Below are 21,425 nucleotides of genomic sequence, written 5' to 3' on the forward strand. Positions count from 1 at the left end.
ATGGTTTCGCTGAGCACCTGAGAAAGTGGAAGAGATTGGTGGCAAAAGAGACGAAAATGAGGGGAGGAACTGGTCTTGTCCATAACATATTTTGTTGTTCAGTCGCTCAGTCGTCTCCCGACTCTTTGCGACCCCATGGACTGCAGCATGCAAGGCTTCCTTGTTCTTCACCATCTCCTGGAGCCTGCTCAAACTCATGTCCATTGAGTTGGTAATGCCATCCTACCATCTCTTCCTGTCATCTGCTTCTCTTGCTCTCAGTCTTTCTCAGCATCAGGGTCTTTTCCCAGTGAGTTGGCTTACTGCATAAACTTGCCATATATTTAGAGACACAAGCTTTGAACAGAGCAAAAGAAAGGCAGCTGGAATGAGAGAAGCAGTGTAAGGTAGCAGTTCTGAGCAGCTCTGGGGCTGGCGACCTGGCTACAAATCCCAGCTCCACCACATTCCCTGGCTTTGTGAAGCTGGGAAAGCTATTTAAACTCCCTGGGCCTCAGTGTCTTCATCTATAAGATGGGGATAGTGATAGCGTTACTTCACTGGCTGCTCAAGAAGATTAAATTTATTCATGCATGTAAGGAGCTTAATACTGTGCCTGGCACAAAACAAGCATTGCTGTTACTAGGACTGGAGCAATTTCCTTCTCTGGATGTATAGCAGGGTATAATTGCTGGTCTGAAGCCAAGCTTTTTTCTGTTTCCCCTGGCAGCTGAATGCACTGTGATGGGCATCCCCAGTGTGACCACCAATCTCTCTGGCTTTGGCTGTTTCATGCAGGAGCATGTGGCTGACCCCACTGCATACGGTGAGGCTTTTCATCATGAACCCAACCAAGGAGAAGGGACCTCTTACCAAACAAAGCACAGAGTCTTTACAGAGCCCAACTCTAACACTATCCCGATGACGATTGTTTTATTTGTTGTCGTTTAGTCGCTAAGTTGTGTTGGTCTCCGTGACCCCATAGACTGTAGCCTGCCAGGCTCCTCTGTCCATGGGATTTCCGAGGCAAGAATACTGGAGTGGAATCCCATGCCCTCCTCCAGGGGATTTTTCCTGATCCAGGGATCAAACCTGGGTCTCTTGCATTGCAGGCAGATTCTTTACTGCTGAGTCAATAGGGAAACCCCAATTAATATTTATACTTCTTGGTTGATTAAAAGTAGATTACTTATAAGGTCCATAGAAAAGATAAGGATGATATTAATATCGAATATATTGCTTAAAAGTCAAACTACAAAGTGTGAAAATGAAAGTATTAGTTGCTCAGTCATGTCCAACTCTTTGTGACCCCAGTGACTGTACCCCACCAGGTTCCTCTGTTCATGAGATTCTCCAGGTAAAGATAGTGGAGTAGGTAGCCATCCCCTTCTCCAAAAGGAGTGCTAAACTTGGACAAATCTTGCCTTTTCACCTTTTCATTTTTCTGAACTGGTTTGGTCTCCTATTACCTGGAAGTAATATTATGATATCCATTGCTTTAGAGTATGTGTATTGGTCAGCATAATTAGTTTGTAAGTTCCAACTACTGAGTTATCAAAATTCACATTTAAGATGGCAGATGGTGTCATCATCTCTGTGTCCATGTTGCCTAGCAGCAAGAAAAATTAGAATGGGCTGGATGCTCTGCCTGGACATGCTGATCCTCTGGTCTTCTAGAGTCGCATTGTCAGCGTTGTCTTTCCTTGGGTGATAGCTGTAGTCTCACCCCCATGGTGCACAGTGGGGACACTGGGGAACCTGAAAAGCACTGAGATTCAGTCTTTACCGTGGAGACTCTGGTTAGCCAGCAGCCCCAAGGATGACCACTGATCTGGGGTAGCCCTGTTGTGCCAGATTTTTTATGGCAACATTCATTTGGTTGGCTGTATGTTAGTGAGAGTTGTGAGCTATTAGAAGGAAATCACAGGAGAAATACAGTCTTGGAAGGGAAAGGATGAAGCAGAAGCAGTAGGGGAGTCAGGGAGTGGATAAGCATGCGGTCCATGATGGATCCTAAGGAACAGGAGTAGAAACGCTCCAAGGTTAGCCCTGCCTTTACTTGTGCGCTCGCGTTTGTGTCCCTCAGGAATTTACATCGTTGACAGGCGGTTCCGCTCACCTGATGATTCTTGCAATCAACTGACTCAGTTTCTCTACGGATTTTGCAAACAGTCACGCCGCCAGAGGATTATTCAAAGGAATCGAACCGAGAGGCTCTCAGATCTTCTGGACTGGAGATACTTAGGCAGAGTAAGCACGTCTGTGATCTACACAGAGGACCCCTTTAAAAATCCCCCCTGGACTATAAAAGATCTGATCTGAGTTGCCATCTATAAGGTCAATCTGTATCATCATTGTTAAGATCTCACTGATGTTCTCACATACTTACTATGACTACTTTTAACTTGATGGGAGTTTGCAAAGTCCTAACTCCAATTCTGCATATTTAGTTTGAGACCAGAACAGCCAGTTCAGAGAGATCTAGCCATGAGCTTACTAATTATTCTATTGCTAGGGCTTAACTTGATGCATTACAGATATTGTTTCATGAAGATGAGGAAAACATCAAGAAGAAAGTCCCTGTTTTGTTTCACTCTAAGAGATAATATGATCACATTTTTCAACTACAATGGGGAGTGGGAATAATCTTGTTTCTTCAAATGACAGGTACAGGAAATACCTCCATTCTATTCTGCAGTAAGTTTATAAATACTCAGATAGATGTTCATACATCTTGCTGCTGCTGCTGCTGCTAAGTCGCTTCAGTCGTGTCTGACTTTGTGCGACACCGTAGACGGCAGCCCACCAGGCTCCCCCATCTCTGGGATTCTCCAGGCAAGAACACTGGAGTGGGTTGCCATTTCTTTCTCCAATGCATGAAAGTGAGAAGTGAAAGTGAAGTCACTCAGTCGTGTCTGACTCTCAGCGACCTCATGGACTGCAGCCTACCAGGCTCCTCTGTCCATAGGATTTTCCAAGCAAGACTGGATAATTTAATAAAAACTAAATTGACTTTGCCTTCACATAATGTAGCTGCTTATATACTGCTGAACTCTGGCTGACAAATGACAGATGCAGCCATCAGCTGAGGATACACACACACTAATGCTGACAGTTACGCTTATTACCTGGAAGATTAATTTTACTGTCTTCATCTTATAATGAAAGCAGGATGATAAGGCACGTAAAAGTTATGTTTCTTTCTTAATATCTGAAGCACGATTTAAATCCAGTTTGTCTGACTATTCATGCCCCAACTTTTTTCCACACCATACTCCTTCTCTGTAGAATAAAACCAGTGTTTTCAATCACCTTTGTGCTCAATTCAGAGTTCAAGTAAGAGTTCATTTACTTAGAAGGATGGCCTTCCCTTCAAATTTTTGGTAATACTTATTTATTTATTCACTGAAAAATAATAAACCTATAAATTACCATATTTTAAAAATTATTTTAATTGGAGGATAATTGTTTAGAATGTTGTGGTGCTTTCTGCCATAAAATGTGAATCAGCCGTAAGTAAACATATATCCCCTCCTCTTGACCTTCTTTCCACCCCCCCATCTCATCCCTCTAGGTTGTCACAGAGAACCTGGTTGAGTTCCCAGTATTACACAGCAATGTCATGGCTTTTTGATTCTTAAGTTTAGGATGACTAAAATCTGCCAGTTTAAAGTATATACATTTATAAGTGGGATAATAAGATTTTTATATAATAATTTGGCCACTGAGATATAAATATATAAGTGTTTTTTAACCATGGATTGATTTTCTATCACAGTATTACCAGCATGCCAGGCTCCTGACATTAAGAAGAGCCTTTCCAGAAAAATTCCACATGGAACCCACATCACCACCAACGGTAAACAGTTTATGTATTGTTCATTTGTTTTGAAAGCTAAAAGGTTTATGTGTAGTAAGTCCTTTTATTTGAAAGTAGCTAAATTCACAAATTATTATACTTTTTCATAGTGTCGCAACAAAACAAGTAGAGAAACTGACAAGTCAGACCATCTCTAAGCCCACAATTCAGTTAGCCTACTAGGATCAGCAATCAGCTACTTCATGTCACTGACGAAGCACGTTCAAATGAAAACTCTTGTGCTTTGGTGCCTGAAACTTCTCTGAGACATCTGTTCTTTTGAGAGCTGTCGAAAAGTAAAGTGGCTTCCTTTCATCAGAAGTGAATTTGCTACCCAAGGAGATGTTTAAATATTGGTTGATGACTCAGCAAGAATAATAGACTTCAAGCACCATAGTAGAAATTGGACTAGATGACCATTTCTATTCCATTCAGCCATGCCCACCAGGGAGTCTTCCTCTAAAGTCACCTTAGACATTTATATTCATGAGACTAGAGGCGACTACTTGTCATCACATTTACTTAGAAGGAAACACAGCTGTAAGTAGAGCAGTATCAGACATTTCTCTTCAGTGGAATAAGTCCTTGCAGCAGTCTACACAGTGGTCCAAGAGCTAAACTTCTCTGTCCCCTCCCCACCAGGTGAACACTTAGGTGCGAAAAGATGAAAGCCCTGCCATTGATCCTGAGATCTATTTTAGCTTAGTAGTTCCATGCCCCACAAGAGGCAACATCTCATGTAAATCTTCATTGATAAGCTTCTGTGGGCTCTGCAAGGATTGTGAGCAATTACAAGAGTCATCAAATTCAAGGATTTCTAAAAGCTAGAGGTCTTCGTCAAGTATTCATAGATACTCCAAATGTAGATGTAGTGTTTCAGTCAGGAGTCATTTTTACCATAAACAATTTTCCCCCAAACCTTATATTCACCTTTATTTGGTGTTTGAGGACCAGATCTAGAAAGCTAACCTGAGGTAAAATTTGCTAATAGAGAAAATGAAAGGGCTTCATAAATCCCTCAGTATATAAATTTCAGTTCCCATGTCCGTGATTGTTTCAGTTCCCATGTCCATGTCCTCAGAGTGACTTGCTTAGATTATTATAGAGGTGGTCACTGCCCTGAATGATAATTCAGCTATATTCATCCATTTATTTAACTAATTCAACTAAATAAATATTGAACTCCTATGCTCAGCTCTTTTTTTTTTCTCTTGTTTTGTATTGTTTTCAGGTAAAGTATCAGAGTCTTGAAGTGATTCTATATATATGACATAATAGTGTCAAAAAATAGTTGAAATTCAGAATGACAAGTGCTGTTCCATCTGTTTTCCTGATTGATGAAGCCTCCTGTTTTTCATCTTTGTTTTCCCAGTGGCGTTAGGGTAGTCTGTCCTACAGGTGGTGCTCAGTGTCTGTTTATCCAATGAGTTATCTCAGTGCATCTTAGGTAGAAGGGCAATTGATTAAAACCTAGTGATAAATGCTCATTAACTGAAATAAATGGAACTGGTAGAATTTTGAGGTCAACGAAGTGGCTTGGCTTTCAGGAATCTTTCTAGTGGTGGCTGTCCATGGATATCCAGGCTGCCCATGTTCTGCAGTTTGATTGAGTAAATCTGAAGGATGAAATAGAGACTGTTTAATCTCAATAGGGTATCATGGCAGTAGATATTAAAGGCTCTCGGGCAGTCACAGCCAGATCATCCCCAAAATCATCGTAAAACTATTAGCAAAAAGAAAATATCCTACTTAATTATAATAAAGACAATGTCTCTGAGACATTGCTGAATGATTGTGGTTAAACGTATTAATGTTTTCAGTTCAGTTCAGTCGCTCAGTCGTGTCTGACTCTTTGCAACCCCATGGACTGCAGCACGATGTTTTAAATGTAGTTAAATCTAAACTGACCCAAGAAAACCCCACATTCACCCATGGATTAGTTTTTTCCAGAATTGAGAATGTTACACTTAGATCGCAGTGAACATCTTGACTGGCCTATTAGTTGGCCCAGGTCTGTAGAGGCTCTGAAAATATTCAGGTCTTCTGGAACCAATCTGTGCTCTACCATTTGCTGTATGACCTTGGGAAAATCATTTGGACCCTCTTGGACCCTCAATTTTCTTCTGTAAAAGGGAGGAACGGATTGGTTGGAGATTAAATACGCTCACACATACACATAGCACCTGGCAGATTTCAGTGCTCAGTAAAATGAAGCTATTTATTTAATGAATCTCTCTTGAACTTGGTGGTACCAGAGTCAAATTAAGTAAAAATTAACAGACCCTGAACAGACCACAAAAAATATCCAACTGTGATTTTATTAAATGCACATCCCAAGTGTTTACCTCACTGAAAAATCAAGAAGTCGTTCTGATGTTTCGTGTCTTATTTTTGGCTTTGGCAGACAGAAGGGTTTAAGTATCCCAGGCCGCCCTCGGTACCACCTTCTCCGTCGGGATCTCAGGCCTCCAGTCCTCAGAGCAGCGATGCGGAGGATGACGATGAGGATGAGAGATACGACGAGGAGGAAGAGGCCGAAAGGGATCGGTTAAATATCAAGTCGCCCTTTTCTCTGAGTCACGTTCCTCGCGGGAAGAAGAAGCAGCACGGAGAATACAAGAACTGAGGTCCGCTCTGGTCCGACAGGCTAACTTAGTGAGAACATAAGAACGATTACTGATGGAAATGCCACACGTTTCACTCTCTTCCTCTCAGTATTACAATGGGATTTATTCTTTGCCTAAAAAGTGGAGGAGGTTAAGTGAATGGCAATTTTGTAATTTATAATGAAATCCCAGTTTTTTTCCCCAATTCCTTTTCTCCAGTCAGTTTAGGTCATGAGGAAGAATGTTAATTATAGGAGGGAGAGTGGAAGTGTTTTTTAAAATGGTTACTTTAAGCGGTAAGAATTTTCATTTCCTAATGTTGATTTTTTAATTATCATCACCATAACCCTTTGCTTAGTGTTTATAAAGCTTCATACCTTCTAAACAAGTCTGCCATCCCGTCCCCAAAGGATCCTGACCTTAGCCATGAATGTGTTCTACCTTTATATTTCAAATAATTTGGCCTTTAGTGATTATTTTTATTTTTCACATGAATCAGAACCATGAATTTAAGCTTACTTTTACAGACAATCAAATTCCATAAGACAATAGCTATCCAAAATCCAGATCTTGCTATGTTAATGTATATGTACAAGGTTACTTCTCAAATTAATGGTGGGGAGATGTTATCATCTGTACTGTGCCACCTCACTCTATCAGTTTGTTCTATTGTGTAAAAGGAAAGTCTTTTTGAAAACTTGGTTAGTCTTCCATAGGGGATAAATTGTTAAATCCATATGAATAAATACATCAATATTTAAAGTTTAACTGCATTGAGAATGTCTTGTTTAAAATTCTTTTAGGCATTTAAATAATATGTTCAAAAACACTTACTATAAAATAGTGCCTTATGAAGGATAACATTTAAAACTATCTTTAAAAAATATTAGCAAAAGAAAATAGAGAGTCTATTATCATAAGGACAGTGTCTCTGAGACATTGTTGAATGGTTGTAGTTAAACATATTAATGTTTTGAATGTAGTTAAACCTAAATTGGCAACAAACAAACAAACCCCAAATTCACCTGTGGATTATTTTTCCATAACAGAGAATGCCTTGGTTGGCTTATTGGTTGGCCCAGGTCTGTAGAGGTTCTCTTTAGGTCTGCTCAATTTTGGGTTGTTGATGGCAATAAAAGAAAAGAAACAGGGACTTCTCTGGTGGTCCATGTTTGAGAATGGTTGAGAGTGGTTGAGAATCCTCCTGCCAATGCAGGGGACATGGGTTAGATCTCTGGTCTGGGAGATTCCACATGCCACGGCATAACTAAGCCCATGGGCCACAATTACCGAAGTCCAAGTGCCTAGAGCCCATGCTCCACGACGAAGGGAACCACTGCAGTGAGAAGTCCACGCACCACAAAGAAGAGCAGTCTCCTCTTGCTGCTACTAGAGGGAGCCTGTGGGCAGCAATCATGACCCAGCACAGTATAAATAAATAACCTGTAATTTTTTTAAAAAAAAAAAAAGGAAAAGAAACAATGACAGTGTATCAGATCATACAGGTCAGTTCAGTTGCTCAGTCATGTCCAACTCTTTGCGACCTCATGGACTGCAGCACACCAGGCTTCCCTGTCCATCACCAACTCCCAGAGCTTACTCAAACTCATGTCCATCGAGTCAGTGATGCCATCCAACCATCTCATCCTCTGTTGACCCCTTCTCCTCCTGCCTTCAATCTTTCCCAGCATCAGGGTCTTTTCCAATGAGTCATTTCTTTGCATCAGGTGGCCAAAATATTGGAGTTTCAGCTTCAGCATCAGTCCTTCCAATGAATATTCAGGACTGATTTCCTTTAGAATGGACTGGATCTCCTTGCAGTTCAAGGGACTCTCAAGAGTCTTCTCCAACACCACAGCTCAAAAGCATCAATTCTTCAGTGCTCAGCTTTCTTTATAGTCCAACTCTCACATACATACATGACTACTGGAAAAACCATAGCTTTGACTAGACGGACCTTTGTTGGTAAAGTAATGTCTCTGCTTTTTAATATGCTGTCTAGGTTGATCATAATTTTTATTCCAAGGAGCAACTGTCTTTTAATTTCATGGCTGCAGTCACCATCGACAGTGATTTTGGAGCCCCCAAAGATAAAGTCTGTCACTGTTTCCATTTTTTACCCATCCATTTGCCATGAAATGATGTGACCAAGATGCCATGATCTTAGTTTTCTGAAAGTTGAACTTACACAAACTTTCTCACTCTCCTCTTTCACTTTCATCAAGAGGCTCTTTAGTTCTTTGCTTTCTGCCATAAGAGTGGTGTTATCTGCATCTCTAAAGTTATTGATATTTCTCCCAGCAATCTTGACTCCAGCTTGTGCTTCATCCAGCCCAGCATTTCTCATGTTGTACTCTGCATATAAGTTTAAAAAGTTAAAAGAATAACTTCCAGATGTTCAAGCTGGATTTAGAAAAGGAACCAGAGGAATCAGAGATCAAATTGCCGACATCCGGTGGATCATCAAAAAAGCAAGAGAGTTCCAGAGAAACATCTACTTCTGCTTTATTGACTACACCAAAGCCTTTGACTGTGTGGATCACAACAAACTTAAATTCTTAAGAGAAATTATTAAAGAGATATTAAAGTGGAAAATTCTTAAAGAGATGGGAATACCAAACCATCTGACCTGCCTCCTGAGATATCTGTATGCAGGTTAAGAAGAAACAGTTAGAACTGGACATGGAACAACAGACTGGTTCCAAATAGGCAAAGGAGTATGTCAAGGCTGTATATTGTCTCCCTGCTTACTTAACTTATATGCAGAGTACATCATGAGAAATGCTGGGCTGGATGAAGTGCAAGCTGGAATCAGATCATGCAAGACCAGTGAAAACTGAATTCCAGCTCTCCTGTTGCCCCATAATTAGAGGAGAGTAGAATGACAGACATTAGCAACATCTCAGACCAAAATGGAAGATCATGGTAACCTCCCTCACTTAGAGGTTTGTGGGGAAGGAAAGTAAGTTACCTAAAGCCTACTCCTTAAAAAATGCCCAATGGATTCCAACTAACCCAGCATCTGCAGAGCAGTTTGGAAAGCTCTGCAGAGAAGATTAGAAAAACAAAATATGAAATAGATTTGTATTACAATTCAAATACCCATTTGTTGAAGCACCAGAAAGATCTCATGATAAAAATGGGTTTCACTCTTGCAACAACCGTGAAAATATATCCCTAGTAAAGTGATGTGATGTTGTGATGTGTGTATTCAAGTGATCCTCTTGATTGGTAAGTGGTTGAAAGCATGCACTCTATAGAAGCTATAACTTCTTAATATAAAACTTTAAAATTCAAGTTGTTTTTAAAATGAAAGAATAGTTTTCTGATTAGAAATGAGTACAGATGGTATAAGTCATGGGGAAAGACTGATTTGCAAATACTTGGCTTCTGGTGGCAGGTGTAGGAATTAATTCCTACCCTGCATTTGGTCCTCTGTTCAGACAGCGGCTGCCATCTGACTCCAACCCCTTGCTCCAGGCACTTAGTTGTCATTTCCCCACAACTGACAAAGCTCAGTGTTTAGTTGTTCTTTCCCCAAGACTGACAAAGTTCAGTGTTTAGTTGTTGTTGCCCCAAGACTGACAAAACTGTGTTTAGTTGTCATTTTCCCAAGTTTGACAAAGCTCGGTGAGGAACAACCAACGGGATCATTAGATGACTCCATGCCTATCATAGTGCCTTATACACGATTTTAATGAAAGAAACAGAGATAAGAAAGTTGATGCTCTTAAAGGATGTATGTATAAAAAGAGAAAAAATAAAGAATGTATGGGATTTCCCTGGTGGTCCATTTGTTAAGACTCCACGCTTCCAGTGCAGCAGATGTGGGTTCAATCCCTGGTTAGGGAACAACATTCCTACATGCCGTGGAGCGAGGCCAAAAAAAGAGAAAAAAATGTATGTATCCATAAACTGGAGGTCAGGAACTATAGAAAATTGTGTGCTTGGCCAGCTGACAGCAAGATTTTTTTTTTTTTTTTTAGTGCATTGTACGACCCTTTCTTCTATGGTAGGAAGAAGGGTGAATAGAGCTGGCTTTACATATACAGACGGGAATATAAAATATTACAAGTGCTATTCAAATAGCTTTTCAGGAGGTCTCAGAAGAGGGATTGGTTAAGTGTATACTTGAAGATATTCAAAGAGACGTCTTAGGGGGAGACTAAATTTCTCTGAAATAATGTGGGAGACACAGTTGCCCATTTCACATTGTGATTGTAAGGCTCAAATCAAATTGGACATGAACATTTCCTTAAGGAATTTATAGTCCAGTAAGAGGAAGCCAGCAAGTTGCATTCCCAATTGCTCTTTCTCCTGAGGCCAAGGTAAAATAATGTAACTCAGGGTTGGGAGGATATAGACTTTTATTTCTCATCAGCAGGTAAAGAAGAAATGCTACTTGGAGGGAACCTGTTAGGACTTATCTCCTCTCCTTGCTTAGGATGACCATGGTGATGTGGGGACTGGGGGAGAGAAGACATCCACTGGGGAAACCCAGGGAAACAGAAGATAATTGAGAGCCACGTAGCCTGGAGGCCACATAGCCATAGGGGAAGAAGGATATAGAGGCAAAGAGGGCAAGAGCAACTGGATGGTATGAAAGTGGCTGCAAGGCCAATCCAGAAGTGGGGTATTTTAGGACATGGATATGGATAGGAGGCAAATATTTCCCAATTTTAAGTACAAGCCATACAAGCCTATTTGGAGGGCAGGAATAGAGACGCAGACGTAGCGAATGGACTTGGGGACATGAGGGGCAGGGGAACGGGAGGGTGGAATGAATTGAAAGGTGAGATGAGTTACTGAAAGGGAGGTGGGATGAATTGAGAGAGTAGCACTCATGTATATACATTACCATGTGCAAAATAGATAGCTAGTGTGAAGTTGCTATATGATGACCTAGAGGTGTGGGATGGGGGTGGTGGGAGGGAGGCTGAAGAGGGGGGATATAAGTATATATATATACACATATATATAGCAGATTCACTTTGTTGTACAGCAGAAACTAACACAACATTATAAAGCAACTATGCATGCATGCCTGCTCAGTTGCTTCAGTTGTGTCCAACTCTTTGCAACCATATGAACTGTCACCTTCTAGGCTCCTCTGTCCATGGGATTCTCCAGGCAAGAATACTGAAGTGGGTTGCCATACCCTTCTCCAGGGATAAAGCAACTATTCTCACATTTTTTTAAAAGTAAAGCAGAAGGTTGAATAATTCTGAAAAATTGTAAATAAAATACAAGTCATACAATGTGAAAGATTTTGACCACTGATTACTTGATTCATTTCAGTTTTGAAAAGGCAGAAATGAAGAGAATTCCAAAGTCACTCCAGGAGAGATAGAAAGTTATAGCAAACCAGGCATAGGGGTCTTTATGCAACTACTGTGTTAATGAGCACATCTTTATAGCAGAAGAATATTCAGGAAACTCAAATACTTCTAATATTGGAGCTGATAATAGTTTAACAGCTGTTGGCCATTTAGACAGCTTTTAAAAGCTCTGTTTTAGTGGGAAATGCTTGAGATTGTTCTAGGTGGAAGAATTACTTTGTAAGATAGACTTTAAATATATTCTGCAAATAGACATAATATTTAAGTAGTTCAAATGTGCAAGTCTATGTCAGGTGAGTGAATAATTCTCAATAGACTAGACATTTATACTGTCTAGAAAATCCACTTTAAAATAAAATAATAATTAACGACAGGCGTCTATTATAATGCCACAAAGAATTTTTTAATGTTAGCATATTAAGTTTTTGGCAGAGATCTGTGTTACATTAACTTGAAAACAGTTTCATTATTCAATTATGAAATGAGATACAGACAAATCTTACATATAGGGTTTTGTTTACTTAATACAGTAAAACTGTAATTCCAAGTTACAGAGACATTCATATAATGATATTCTTTACCTACTCACTAATAGCTTATATACTGATGATAATAAGAATGACAGTGCTTTCCACTTATGACAATTATCAGTAACAACTTTCAATTCATTAAGTCAGAAATAATTAACATGCTGGTCATATTGTAATTCCAAATAAATATACCATATGCTTGCTGTAGGTAGTGCATATTTTATTTTTCAGACAGTACTGAAAAACTGTTGACTTTAGAGCTGACTGTAAAAACTGAAAAAACTAGGCATAGTATCATGCACTTACATTCTTGGGGTGCTGTTATGTTATGTTTTAATGCAAATAAAGTCTAGTGCGTGCTCGGTCTCTCAGTCATGTCTGACTCTGTGCAACCCTGTGAACTGCAGCGTGCCAAGCTCCTCTGTCCTTGAGATTTCGCAGGCAAGAACACTGAAGTGGGCTGCTATTTCCTCCTCCAGGGGCAAATAAAGCCTAAAGTTCTAGACAGAGGAAGCAATCTTTGAATCTGCTTAGCCAAGGAAAATGGCTCTAAAAAAATGATTCATTTCTTTTGTGCAATATATCCAGGAGCGGAGTATGTTTCCCTCTTATTTTCTAGTAACTTTTAGATCCTCGTTTCTCAACTGAATTCAGGGAAATCCCCAGAGAGCACGGGGGAGCACCCCACTGTAGAACCTTCCACTGGCTCCTGCCTCACCAAGGGTCCCCTCCCTCAGCAACCAGAGTGTCGTGTCTGATCACAGGGCTTCTTCCCAGTCATCCCCACTGCTTCCCTTCCTGACAACTCTCTTCTGGATACTAACAATCAAATTTCACTCTTTCCCATCCTCCCATGCTTCCCACCTCTCTCTCCTTGGAGGTGAGGAAAGAGGGGGAAAAGGAGAGGAGATTCACTGTTGAGTGCTAAGACAATGCAAGTGGGTAATAAAATGGAAAAAAAAACACCCAACTATGAATGATTAAATTAAGATGGGTATTGTAACAAAAAGAAGGAACACTCTAAAGAGTCTTCAACCTAGTAACTATAAATGGGTTAAATTCAAGAGTAAGACACCAGGTGATATAAATAGGACCTGAAGTCATGGAGAAAGCAGTGATGTTCTAAGAACGCAGCATCACTTTAGCTTCTGGAAGAATAAAACTGGCTGCACATGTTCCTAAGATTACAAACGAAGGAAAAAGGGTCCACAGGCTTTATTCACATGGCTCATGCTTTCAACAAGAATAGAATGATAATTGAATGGAATCTGGTATATTTTCACCAGTTTAGCAGACTGTTTTCTAGGAATCTGGTTTGATCCAAGTTTTCTTCTCCAGCTGTAAGGGAAAAAAAAAAAAATACATAACATAAACACATCCTGTTTTTTACAAGAAGACACAAGATGAAGAGAACTTCAGGAAGTAAACATCTGATTTGCCCCCCTTGCATTATGTCAACTCATGCCCTCTGCTACGGAATGCCCCCAATTGGATTCTGATTGATTTTGTTAAAAAATTTCCTCCCTCAGCTTGGGATCCATCAGAGAATTCATATCTAACATGTGGGTCGCCACAGTGAATGAATTTACATGGTGTGTTTAGTAGAAATCAAAAATGGCCACATGTCTTTCTCTAAATATGCCTCGTGTCTTAAATATTCACTAGTAGAACCATGCACTTGCATCAACGTATTGTTTTTATGCGTACATGCATGCTAAGTTGCTTTAGTCATGTCTGACGCTGTGCGACCCTATGGACTGTAGCCTGCCAGGCTCTGTCCATGGGATTCTCCAGGCAAGAATACTGGAGTGGGTTGCCATGACTTCCTCCAGGGGATCTTCTGATCCAGGGATCAAACCTGAGTCTCTTACATCTGCACTGGCTGGCAGATTCTTTACCACTAGCACCACCTGAAAAGTCCCACTGTTTCTATATTTCCTACTAAAATGCACTTTGGTAGGGAAAGATGCCAAAGGAACACATATTCTCTTATTAGCTGAACTAGAGGCCTGGGGTGGAAGGAAGCCAAAAAGAAGGGACATTTATTAGTTGGATGGGATTGCAAAACTTCAGAGCAGGAGGAATCACCTCTTGTGTGGGAACAGACTGAGAGGACACTAGGTTCCTAGAATTAAAACTGGGTTTAAGGGCTGAAACTGACAATGGGGAAGGGAGAGGAAGTCACCAGAGGCAAAATTTCACTGTTCATTTTGTCTAAGGTCATCTCTAGAGAAAACCACTTTCCCCTAATCAGTAACATTATAGTTGGAATATCTGAGTTAATTTAACCTGAATTGCTACCAAACTTCAAAGTACTACAGATAATCAGCTACTCTATTTATTCTTTAAATGAAAACATTAAAAAAAATTTATTATAGTGTTAGTTTCTGCTGTATAGCAAAGTGAATCAGTTACACATATACATGTATCCACTTCTTTTCCCATATAGGTCATTACAGAGTATTGAATAGAGTTCTCTGTGCTATACAGTAGGTCTTATTAGTTATCTCTTTTATATAGGGTAGTGTGTATTTAAAGGAAAGGGGAAAAAAAAACAACAACAAGAAAGGAATCATCCCTGTATATCCTCCATTAAAGTAATAATCCACTACTTAAAATATGAGCTTCCCTTGTGGCTCATCTGGTAAAGAATCTGTCTGCAATATGGGAGACCTGGGTTTGATCCCTGGGTTGGGAAGATCCCCTGGAAAAGGGAAAGTCTATCTACTCCAGTATTCTGGCCTGAAGAATTCCCATGGGGTCGCAAAGAGTCAGTCCAAATCATATCTAGGGACTTCAGAATAAAAATATAAAGGTGAACACTGATTAATCTATCATGTAAGAATCCAAAATTTCCCATCAATTTAGACAAATAAAATTTGTTTTCTAATTTCATCATCAGAGACAAGCCACTTCAGAAACTTAAAGAACTACAATTTTGAATGTATTTTTCCAAAAGACATGAAATGGAGACCTAGAGTCAAATCCTTCTGTGGTTTCTAATGAAGATCCTTCTCCTCTTTATTTTTAAAAAAATATTTATTTATTTATTTGGCTGTGCTAGGTCTGAGTTGTGGCATGTGGGATCTAGTTCCCTGACCGGAGGCCCCCTGCCTTGGGAGCTCAATGTCTTAGACATTGGACTGTCAGGGAAGTTTACTTTCTTTCTCTTTAAAATGAGCCCTCCTTTCTCCGTTCCAGCTCACTTTCCTTTCTGGCTCCGCAAATCTTCCCAGCAATGAAATCTCAGACTTCATGATCCCCTCATCTCTACTTTGCTGTCCTCCTACTGACTTCAAAAATCACTAAGAATGCCAAATGTTGGATGCAGCATCTTCTACCCATGACTCAACTATTTCTCACTTTTTCATTGCAAGAATTCTGAAGGCCATGCCAGCAAGCGCCCACTTTCTCTTAACTCTGCAGTCTAATTTCCTTTCCCATATTCCCTCCAAACAAGCTTTCAGAATGGGCATAGCAGCAGTAAATCATACCATTGGGTAGGGCGAGGGAAAGATTTGTGAACTGCAATTTATTATCATTTAATTGAAAAAAATTTAAATTGGAGGATAACTGCTTTACAATGGTGTGTTAGTTTCTGCTGTACAGTGTGAACCAGTTATAGGTATACATATATCCCTTCCCTCTTGAGCCTCCCTCCCACGCCTCCATCCCAATCCTCTTTAATGACCCTTTCTACCCAACACAATCTTCCTCCTCCTCTGATTTCTGTACTCTTACTAAGCATTCTGCTATATTTGATAGTTTCCTGTGCTATACAGTAAGACCTGGTTGCTTATCCATTCTGTTTTATGCTTTTAGCAAATAGTTACCTTGTGTTATCTGCTCTCTTTGTGGTATGCCTCAGCATAGAGCCTCCATTCCTGCTGACCTCATGACTCCACCCCCAAATGACTGCCTTAGTTTCTCATTGACCCTCCTCTCCAGCCCCCCTCTTATCACCATCCATTTGAGAGATGGCAAGAGTTACAGATGCCCACAGCCCTGAGTTAAACTCCCCATATCACTTCTTACTAACCACGTGGCCTTAGGAAAGGATATACACCCCAGAAAGGTTCAGTTTTCTGAGTTACAAGGATGACATTAAAATCTGACACACAGTAGATGTTCTCATATTGTAGCTATTGTTCCTGCTCTGACGGTTACCCTATAAGCCATAACCAGTTACATCTTCCTTTACCATGTTCCCTCTCTGTTAAAAATCCATAGACCATGTGATTAATTCTCTGATGAAGAATCAGCTACCTTCTATTTCTCAGCCCAGTTCTAGTATGTCCCTGCCTCCTGAGAGTGGGCAAGCTACTCAATCTTGCTGTGCTTCTATTTCCTCATCTGTAAAGTATGGATGATAATAGTGGGTAATCTTAGGAGGTAATTCACTTAGTATGGATAAATCAATTATTAATAAATGTATTGGGCTTCTCAGGTGGTGCTAGTGGTAAAGAATCTGCCTGCCAATGCAGGAGATGCTGTCTTAACCACTGGACCACTACATAGTCCTTCTCATTTTTGCTTTTTAATTTAACCTGCTTTTTTCTCTATCTGCCACAGTGCCTGGCACCTAGCAGACATCAATGCAGATTTGCTGAATTCAGTAGTATAACCTCCTCCCCAAGTCAACTCCCACCTTGCTCTGAGTTCAAAAGACTTCTTTATCCCCGTCTCTTCAATTTGCTTCTTGTAGGGTTGTTTTTGTTTTGTTTTTCCACAACAAAGCCGTAAGTTTGGAGCCAGAAAGAACCTCCTCCTTTCTTCCTTTCCCAGACATTGCCCATCCAATGCCAGGTAGTGAGCACAGGGTTTTCTTGTCAGAGCAGCAGGCCAGCAGTTTGTGCTCTGACCCACCAGAGAGCTTTCCAGGTGGCTCAGTGCTAAAGAATCCACCTGCCAATTCAGGAGATGCCAGTGTGATCCCTCAGTCAGGAAGATCCCTGGGAGGAAGAAATGGCAATCCACTCTAGTATTCTCGCCTGGGAAGTCACATGGACAGAGGAGTCTGGTCAGCTACAGTCCATGGGGTCTCAGAGTCAGGCACGACCGAGCACACACTACTCACTCTGTTTTTTTGAAACATTTTATCATTTAAATCATATCATAAATATGGCATCATTACAGTTTTTGAGAGCAAAACGTCTAGGTCTATTTATTATGCTTTGATGACCTCTATTGTTAATACTAATAAAAAATTACATACTTTGTTTCATTTGGCTCTTACAGCAACCCTGCCGGTAGATGTCATTATCCCTTTTTATCTATAATGACACTAAGGCCACCCAGATAGGAAAACAGTCAGGCCAGGATTTAAACCCAGTCCTGTTATATTCCAAAGTCCAGGCTAATGTGTTACAAGATGCCTTAATGCAAATAGTGGTTTTAATGCCACAGGGACAGAGAGTCTCTGTTTGAAGATCACACCTAATCCTGGCATGCAAGCAGCTATATGTATGCATGCTCAGTTGCTCAGTCAGGTCCAACTCTTTGCGACCCCGTGGACCGTAGTCCATCAGGTTCCTCTGTCCATGGGAGCTTTCAGGAAAGAATACTGGAGTGGGTTGCCATTTTCCTCTTACAGGGGATCTTCCCAACCCAGAGATCAAACCTGAGTCTCCTTGTGTCTCCTGCACTGCAGACAGATTCTTTAACCACTGAGCCATTGGGGAAATCCAAGAAGTTGAATAGTGAAACACAAATCACACAGGTTTAGCATTTAGCATCAGAACTAGCCCATATCTCTTAGGGTGAACCGTAAGAAACTGCCCTGTTTATAAGTCAAAAATGAATGATTTTCAGCTATTTCATTTGCTTCAAATTTTCATAGCAAGTAATTGGATTTGTGATTACTCGGCCTCAGTTTTTTTCAAATATAAAATAATGAAGTTGGAGTCTCTAGGGTTCTAAGAGAAATAAAAGATCCAAAAGGCTATGGATTATGGAGTTAACATGAAATTCCACCATCTCATCAAGGAAATGTTTTTACATTCTTGGGACTCACTATAATGAGAAATATGGTAGTCTGTAAATAATAAACATCTCTGTGAATTTCTGATGGCCTGGGCAACTGTTAATTATTTTTAAAAATCTAAATAAATAAAAGCAACTTTGTTGTACTCAACACAGAATCTCCAAAGCACTCAAATCTTCTCTGTCCTGTAGTTAAAAGAGTTCACTATGCTTGTACCTTCTTGTGGTTTCTGCAAAAAAGCCAATAGTACAGCTGCTGCCTCTGGAAGAGTTAGTTGTTGGGAATTTGGGCTTCGTCTTTCTGGAGAAATGAAAAAACATATACAGGTTCTATTAGCGTTTAAACATTCATATAAGTAACTGTTAGTTGCTCAGTTGTGTCCAACTCCACAATCTCATGGAGCCCACCAGGCTCCTCTATCCCTGGGATTCCCCAGGCAAGAATACTGGAGTGGGTTGCCATTCCCTTCTCCAGGGCATCTTCCCGACCCTAGGACAAAATCCCGGTCTCCTGCAGTGCAGGCAGATTCTTTACCATCTGTCACCAGGGAATCCTAAATACTCATAGAGATAAGTCTTATTCCACTATGCTATAATACTAGAAAAATCTCTGTAAAATAGCTTTTTGATTGCTCAGCAAAGAGCCCCTTGCATAGACTGATTTTTACAAGTTGAAACATTTCACACTTTCCTTGGACATTACTTACAGTTGGTTATATTGTGTATGACAGGGAATGAAAGAAAATTTAAACTATATACTACAGCAAATTTCACTAAAGCAAGGAGGATAAGATAAAGAGCCCAGGAGGAATTTTCCCCCTCAGAGGTTAAAATGGGATGCCTGAGTGGAAAAGTTTAGAGGGCACTCTGCCTGGAGTCTGATCCCTGGGTCAAGAAGATCCCCTGGAGGAGGAAATGGCAACTCACTCAGTATTTCTGCCTGGAGAATTCCATGGACAGAGGAGCCTGGTGAGGTTGCAAGAGTCAAACACTGAATGACTAACACACACACACACACACACACACACACACACACACAGAGCCACACACACACACACACACACACACACACAGAGCCACACACACACACACACACACACACACACACACACACACACACACACACACACACACACACAGAGCCTGGAGTCTAGTTCTTTCTTACTCCTTCCAAAGCAGTTTGAGACAATAATCTACCTTCTTGGCCACATTTAAGGCAATTATTTGACTGAAAGAGAATCTGAAAAATACTCAAAACTATTTCAAACCTAAGTTGATGGAAGACAAACCGTCCTGATTCAACACAAACCACGATTTTTGGGGATCTACAGAAGTGGGAAAACAAACCTTACCCTCCTACAGTAAATAAGGTGCCAGCTTGAAGAAGGTAAATCAAAATTTGATAAGCACCTACTACGTGCTCAAAACAGTGTTTGGTATTTTTCAAAACGAGTAGACTTGGTAATTCTCAGCAATCTTGAAGGTTTATCAAAATGAATGATATTGCTATTTTTTAATCCAACGGCGTGGAAAGTTTATCATGAAAGAGTCTCCGGCTCCATCCTTAAAGTCCCCCCACTTCTTCACTATTTCTGGCTTTGAAACTTTTGATAGTTCTTTACAGTAATAAAATAGAGGCGTCTGAAATTTTTAGGCAAATCACTATTTTAATAATGACGATGATGATAACATTGGTAACAACAGCGTTTAAAGGAAATCTTGCGTTAAACCGGAGGCACATTTCTAGGCGCAGGCGCACAGTTCTCATACCTATCGTGACCTCTCCGCGCTACCCCCCGCCCCGCCACTCCCCCCCGTCCCCGGCTGTCTGGAGCGGAACCCCGGCTCCCGCCACCGGATCTCTATCCTTAAGGTCAGCCGGGCCGCGCGCGGCCGGCTCTCCCTTGGGCGGCCCCGGAGCCCGCCTTCCCGGGGGCGGAGTGCGCCCTCCCGACCCGCGCGGTCTTCCGGCGCCCGCGGCCTCCTGGCTCCCGCGCACTCACCGAACGGCGGCCGGTCGGAGAGGTCCTTCCTCCGGCTCTGGTCGGAAAGGAAGCGGCGCCCCTCTGCCAAGGCGAGACAAGGGCTCAGCGCCCGCCCGGCCCGGCCGATCGGAGTTTCTGGACCAGGAGCGGGCGAGCCGGGGCGGCGAGGCCGGTGCTCCCACCCGGGGCGCGCGGGGCTGCGGGCCTCCCGGCCCCCGGCGCGGATGGGGGAGGAGACCACCGGGAAAGCCGCGCACCTCCCCTAGCGCTTTGGAAGGAGCGGCGATCTCGCTCACCAGCCAGGGCGGTGTGCCTGGGAAACCCCAATCTTCCTTTGAGCAAGAGCCAACTACCTTCCGGTTTTGTTTGGAGGATTTCTGATTATCCTCCCCACCTCACCCCTACCTCCACCCTCGACCTTTCTCCTTGATTAACTGAGACTAGGATGACCTCGGTTATTTATGGGGACAAACTCGATAGGATTCTCTCCCTGCACCGTCTGTCCCACGGATTCATGCGGCCCTAAGGCTCTCCTTTTACCACTGTCAGAAGAGCAAAGTGTTTGGAACATACGTGCACCCTTCAGGTAGAGCATAGCTTGAGGAGTCCAGTTCCTTCTCTCCAAGAGTCTCTACAACCCAAGAAGAGGAAAGCAGTTAGGCGTTGCTGCCCAGCCCAGCATTAGAAATAAACGAGAAGGCAGGGGAGAGAACAAAAGAAAGGGAAGGGAAGGAAGGAGAAGAAAGAAGGAAAAGAAGGGAAGAAATAAAGGGGAGGGGAGAAGGAAGGAAGGACGTATACTCAGCGCATAGAGGAGCCCCAATTTTTGCTTGTGATTACCTGCGGAGCACTGTTGCAATTTCCCATGAAAGAAAACACCAGGAAGAGGGTCAAGGTCATTACCACCAGACTTTTGAATCCCTGCATGAAAAGATCAAAGTCATTTCTGTGCCTATAGAATCTTCTACTTTTTTCCTTCGCTCCTGGACAATTACACCCCCCTCCCCCTTTTTTTGTGTGTGTGCTATGTTCTGTTTTAGCCCTCAGAGTGTAGGGGAGAAGGGAGTTTCCCAGTTTATCATCTAGTTAATTCACAAAGAGATCTTAAAAAAAATTATTTAGAAATATTTTATTTTAATTATTTA

The 21,425-nt window shown here is 41.4% G+C and overlaps 2 protein-coding genes across 2 annotated transcripts in view; one reads left to right on the forward strand and one right to left on the reverse strand.

The window, feature by feature from the left end:
• The window catches only part of GYS2 (glycogen synthase 2), a 57,404-nt gene extending 50,940 nt beyond the window's left edge, over window positions 1–6,464 (forward strand). The window contains exons 13-16 of the mRNA XM_052640734.1: window positions 710–805; window positions 2,066–2,229; window positions 3,758–3,838; window positions 6,243–6,464. Of these exons, the coding sequence (XP_052496694.1) occupies window positions 710–805; window positions 2,066–2,229; window positions 3,758–3,838; window positions 6,243–6,464 (563 nt within the window). The remainder of the gene's footprint in view (window positions 1–709; window positions 806–2,065; window positions 2,230–3,757; window positions 3,839–6,242) is intronic.
• A 6,887-nt stretch (window positions 6,465–13,351) lies between these two features.
• On the reverse strand, window positions 13,352–21,207 carry SPX (spexin hormone). Its single transcript, XM_052641322.1, has 5 exons — window positions 21,121–21,207; window positions 20,854–20,911; window positions 20,299–20,361; window positions 18,513–18,596; window positions 13,352–13,651 (listed from the first exon to the last, which is right to left on the reverse strand). The coding sequence occupies exons 1-5, from the start codon at window positions 21,205–21,207 to the stop codon at window positions 13,593–13,595; spliced, it is 351 nt and encodes a 116-aa protein (XP_052497282.1). The 3' UTR covers window positions 13,352–13,592.
• Window positions 21,208–21,425: the final 218 nt, after the last annotated feature.

This window comes from Budorcas taxicolor, chromosome 5 (genome assembly GCF_023091745.1).
Source record: "Budorcas taxicolor isolate Tak-1 chromosome 5, Takin1.1, whole genome shotgun sequence".
In the NCBI taxonomy this organism is placed as follows: domain Eukaryota; kingdom Metazoa; phylum Chordata; class Mammalia; order Artiodactyla; family Bovidae; genus Budorcas; species Budorcas taxicolor.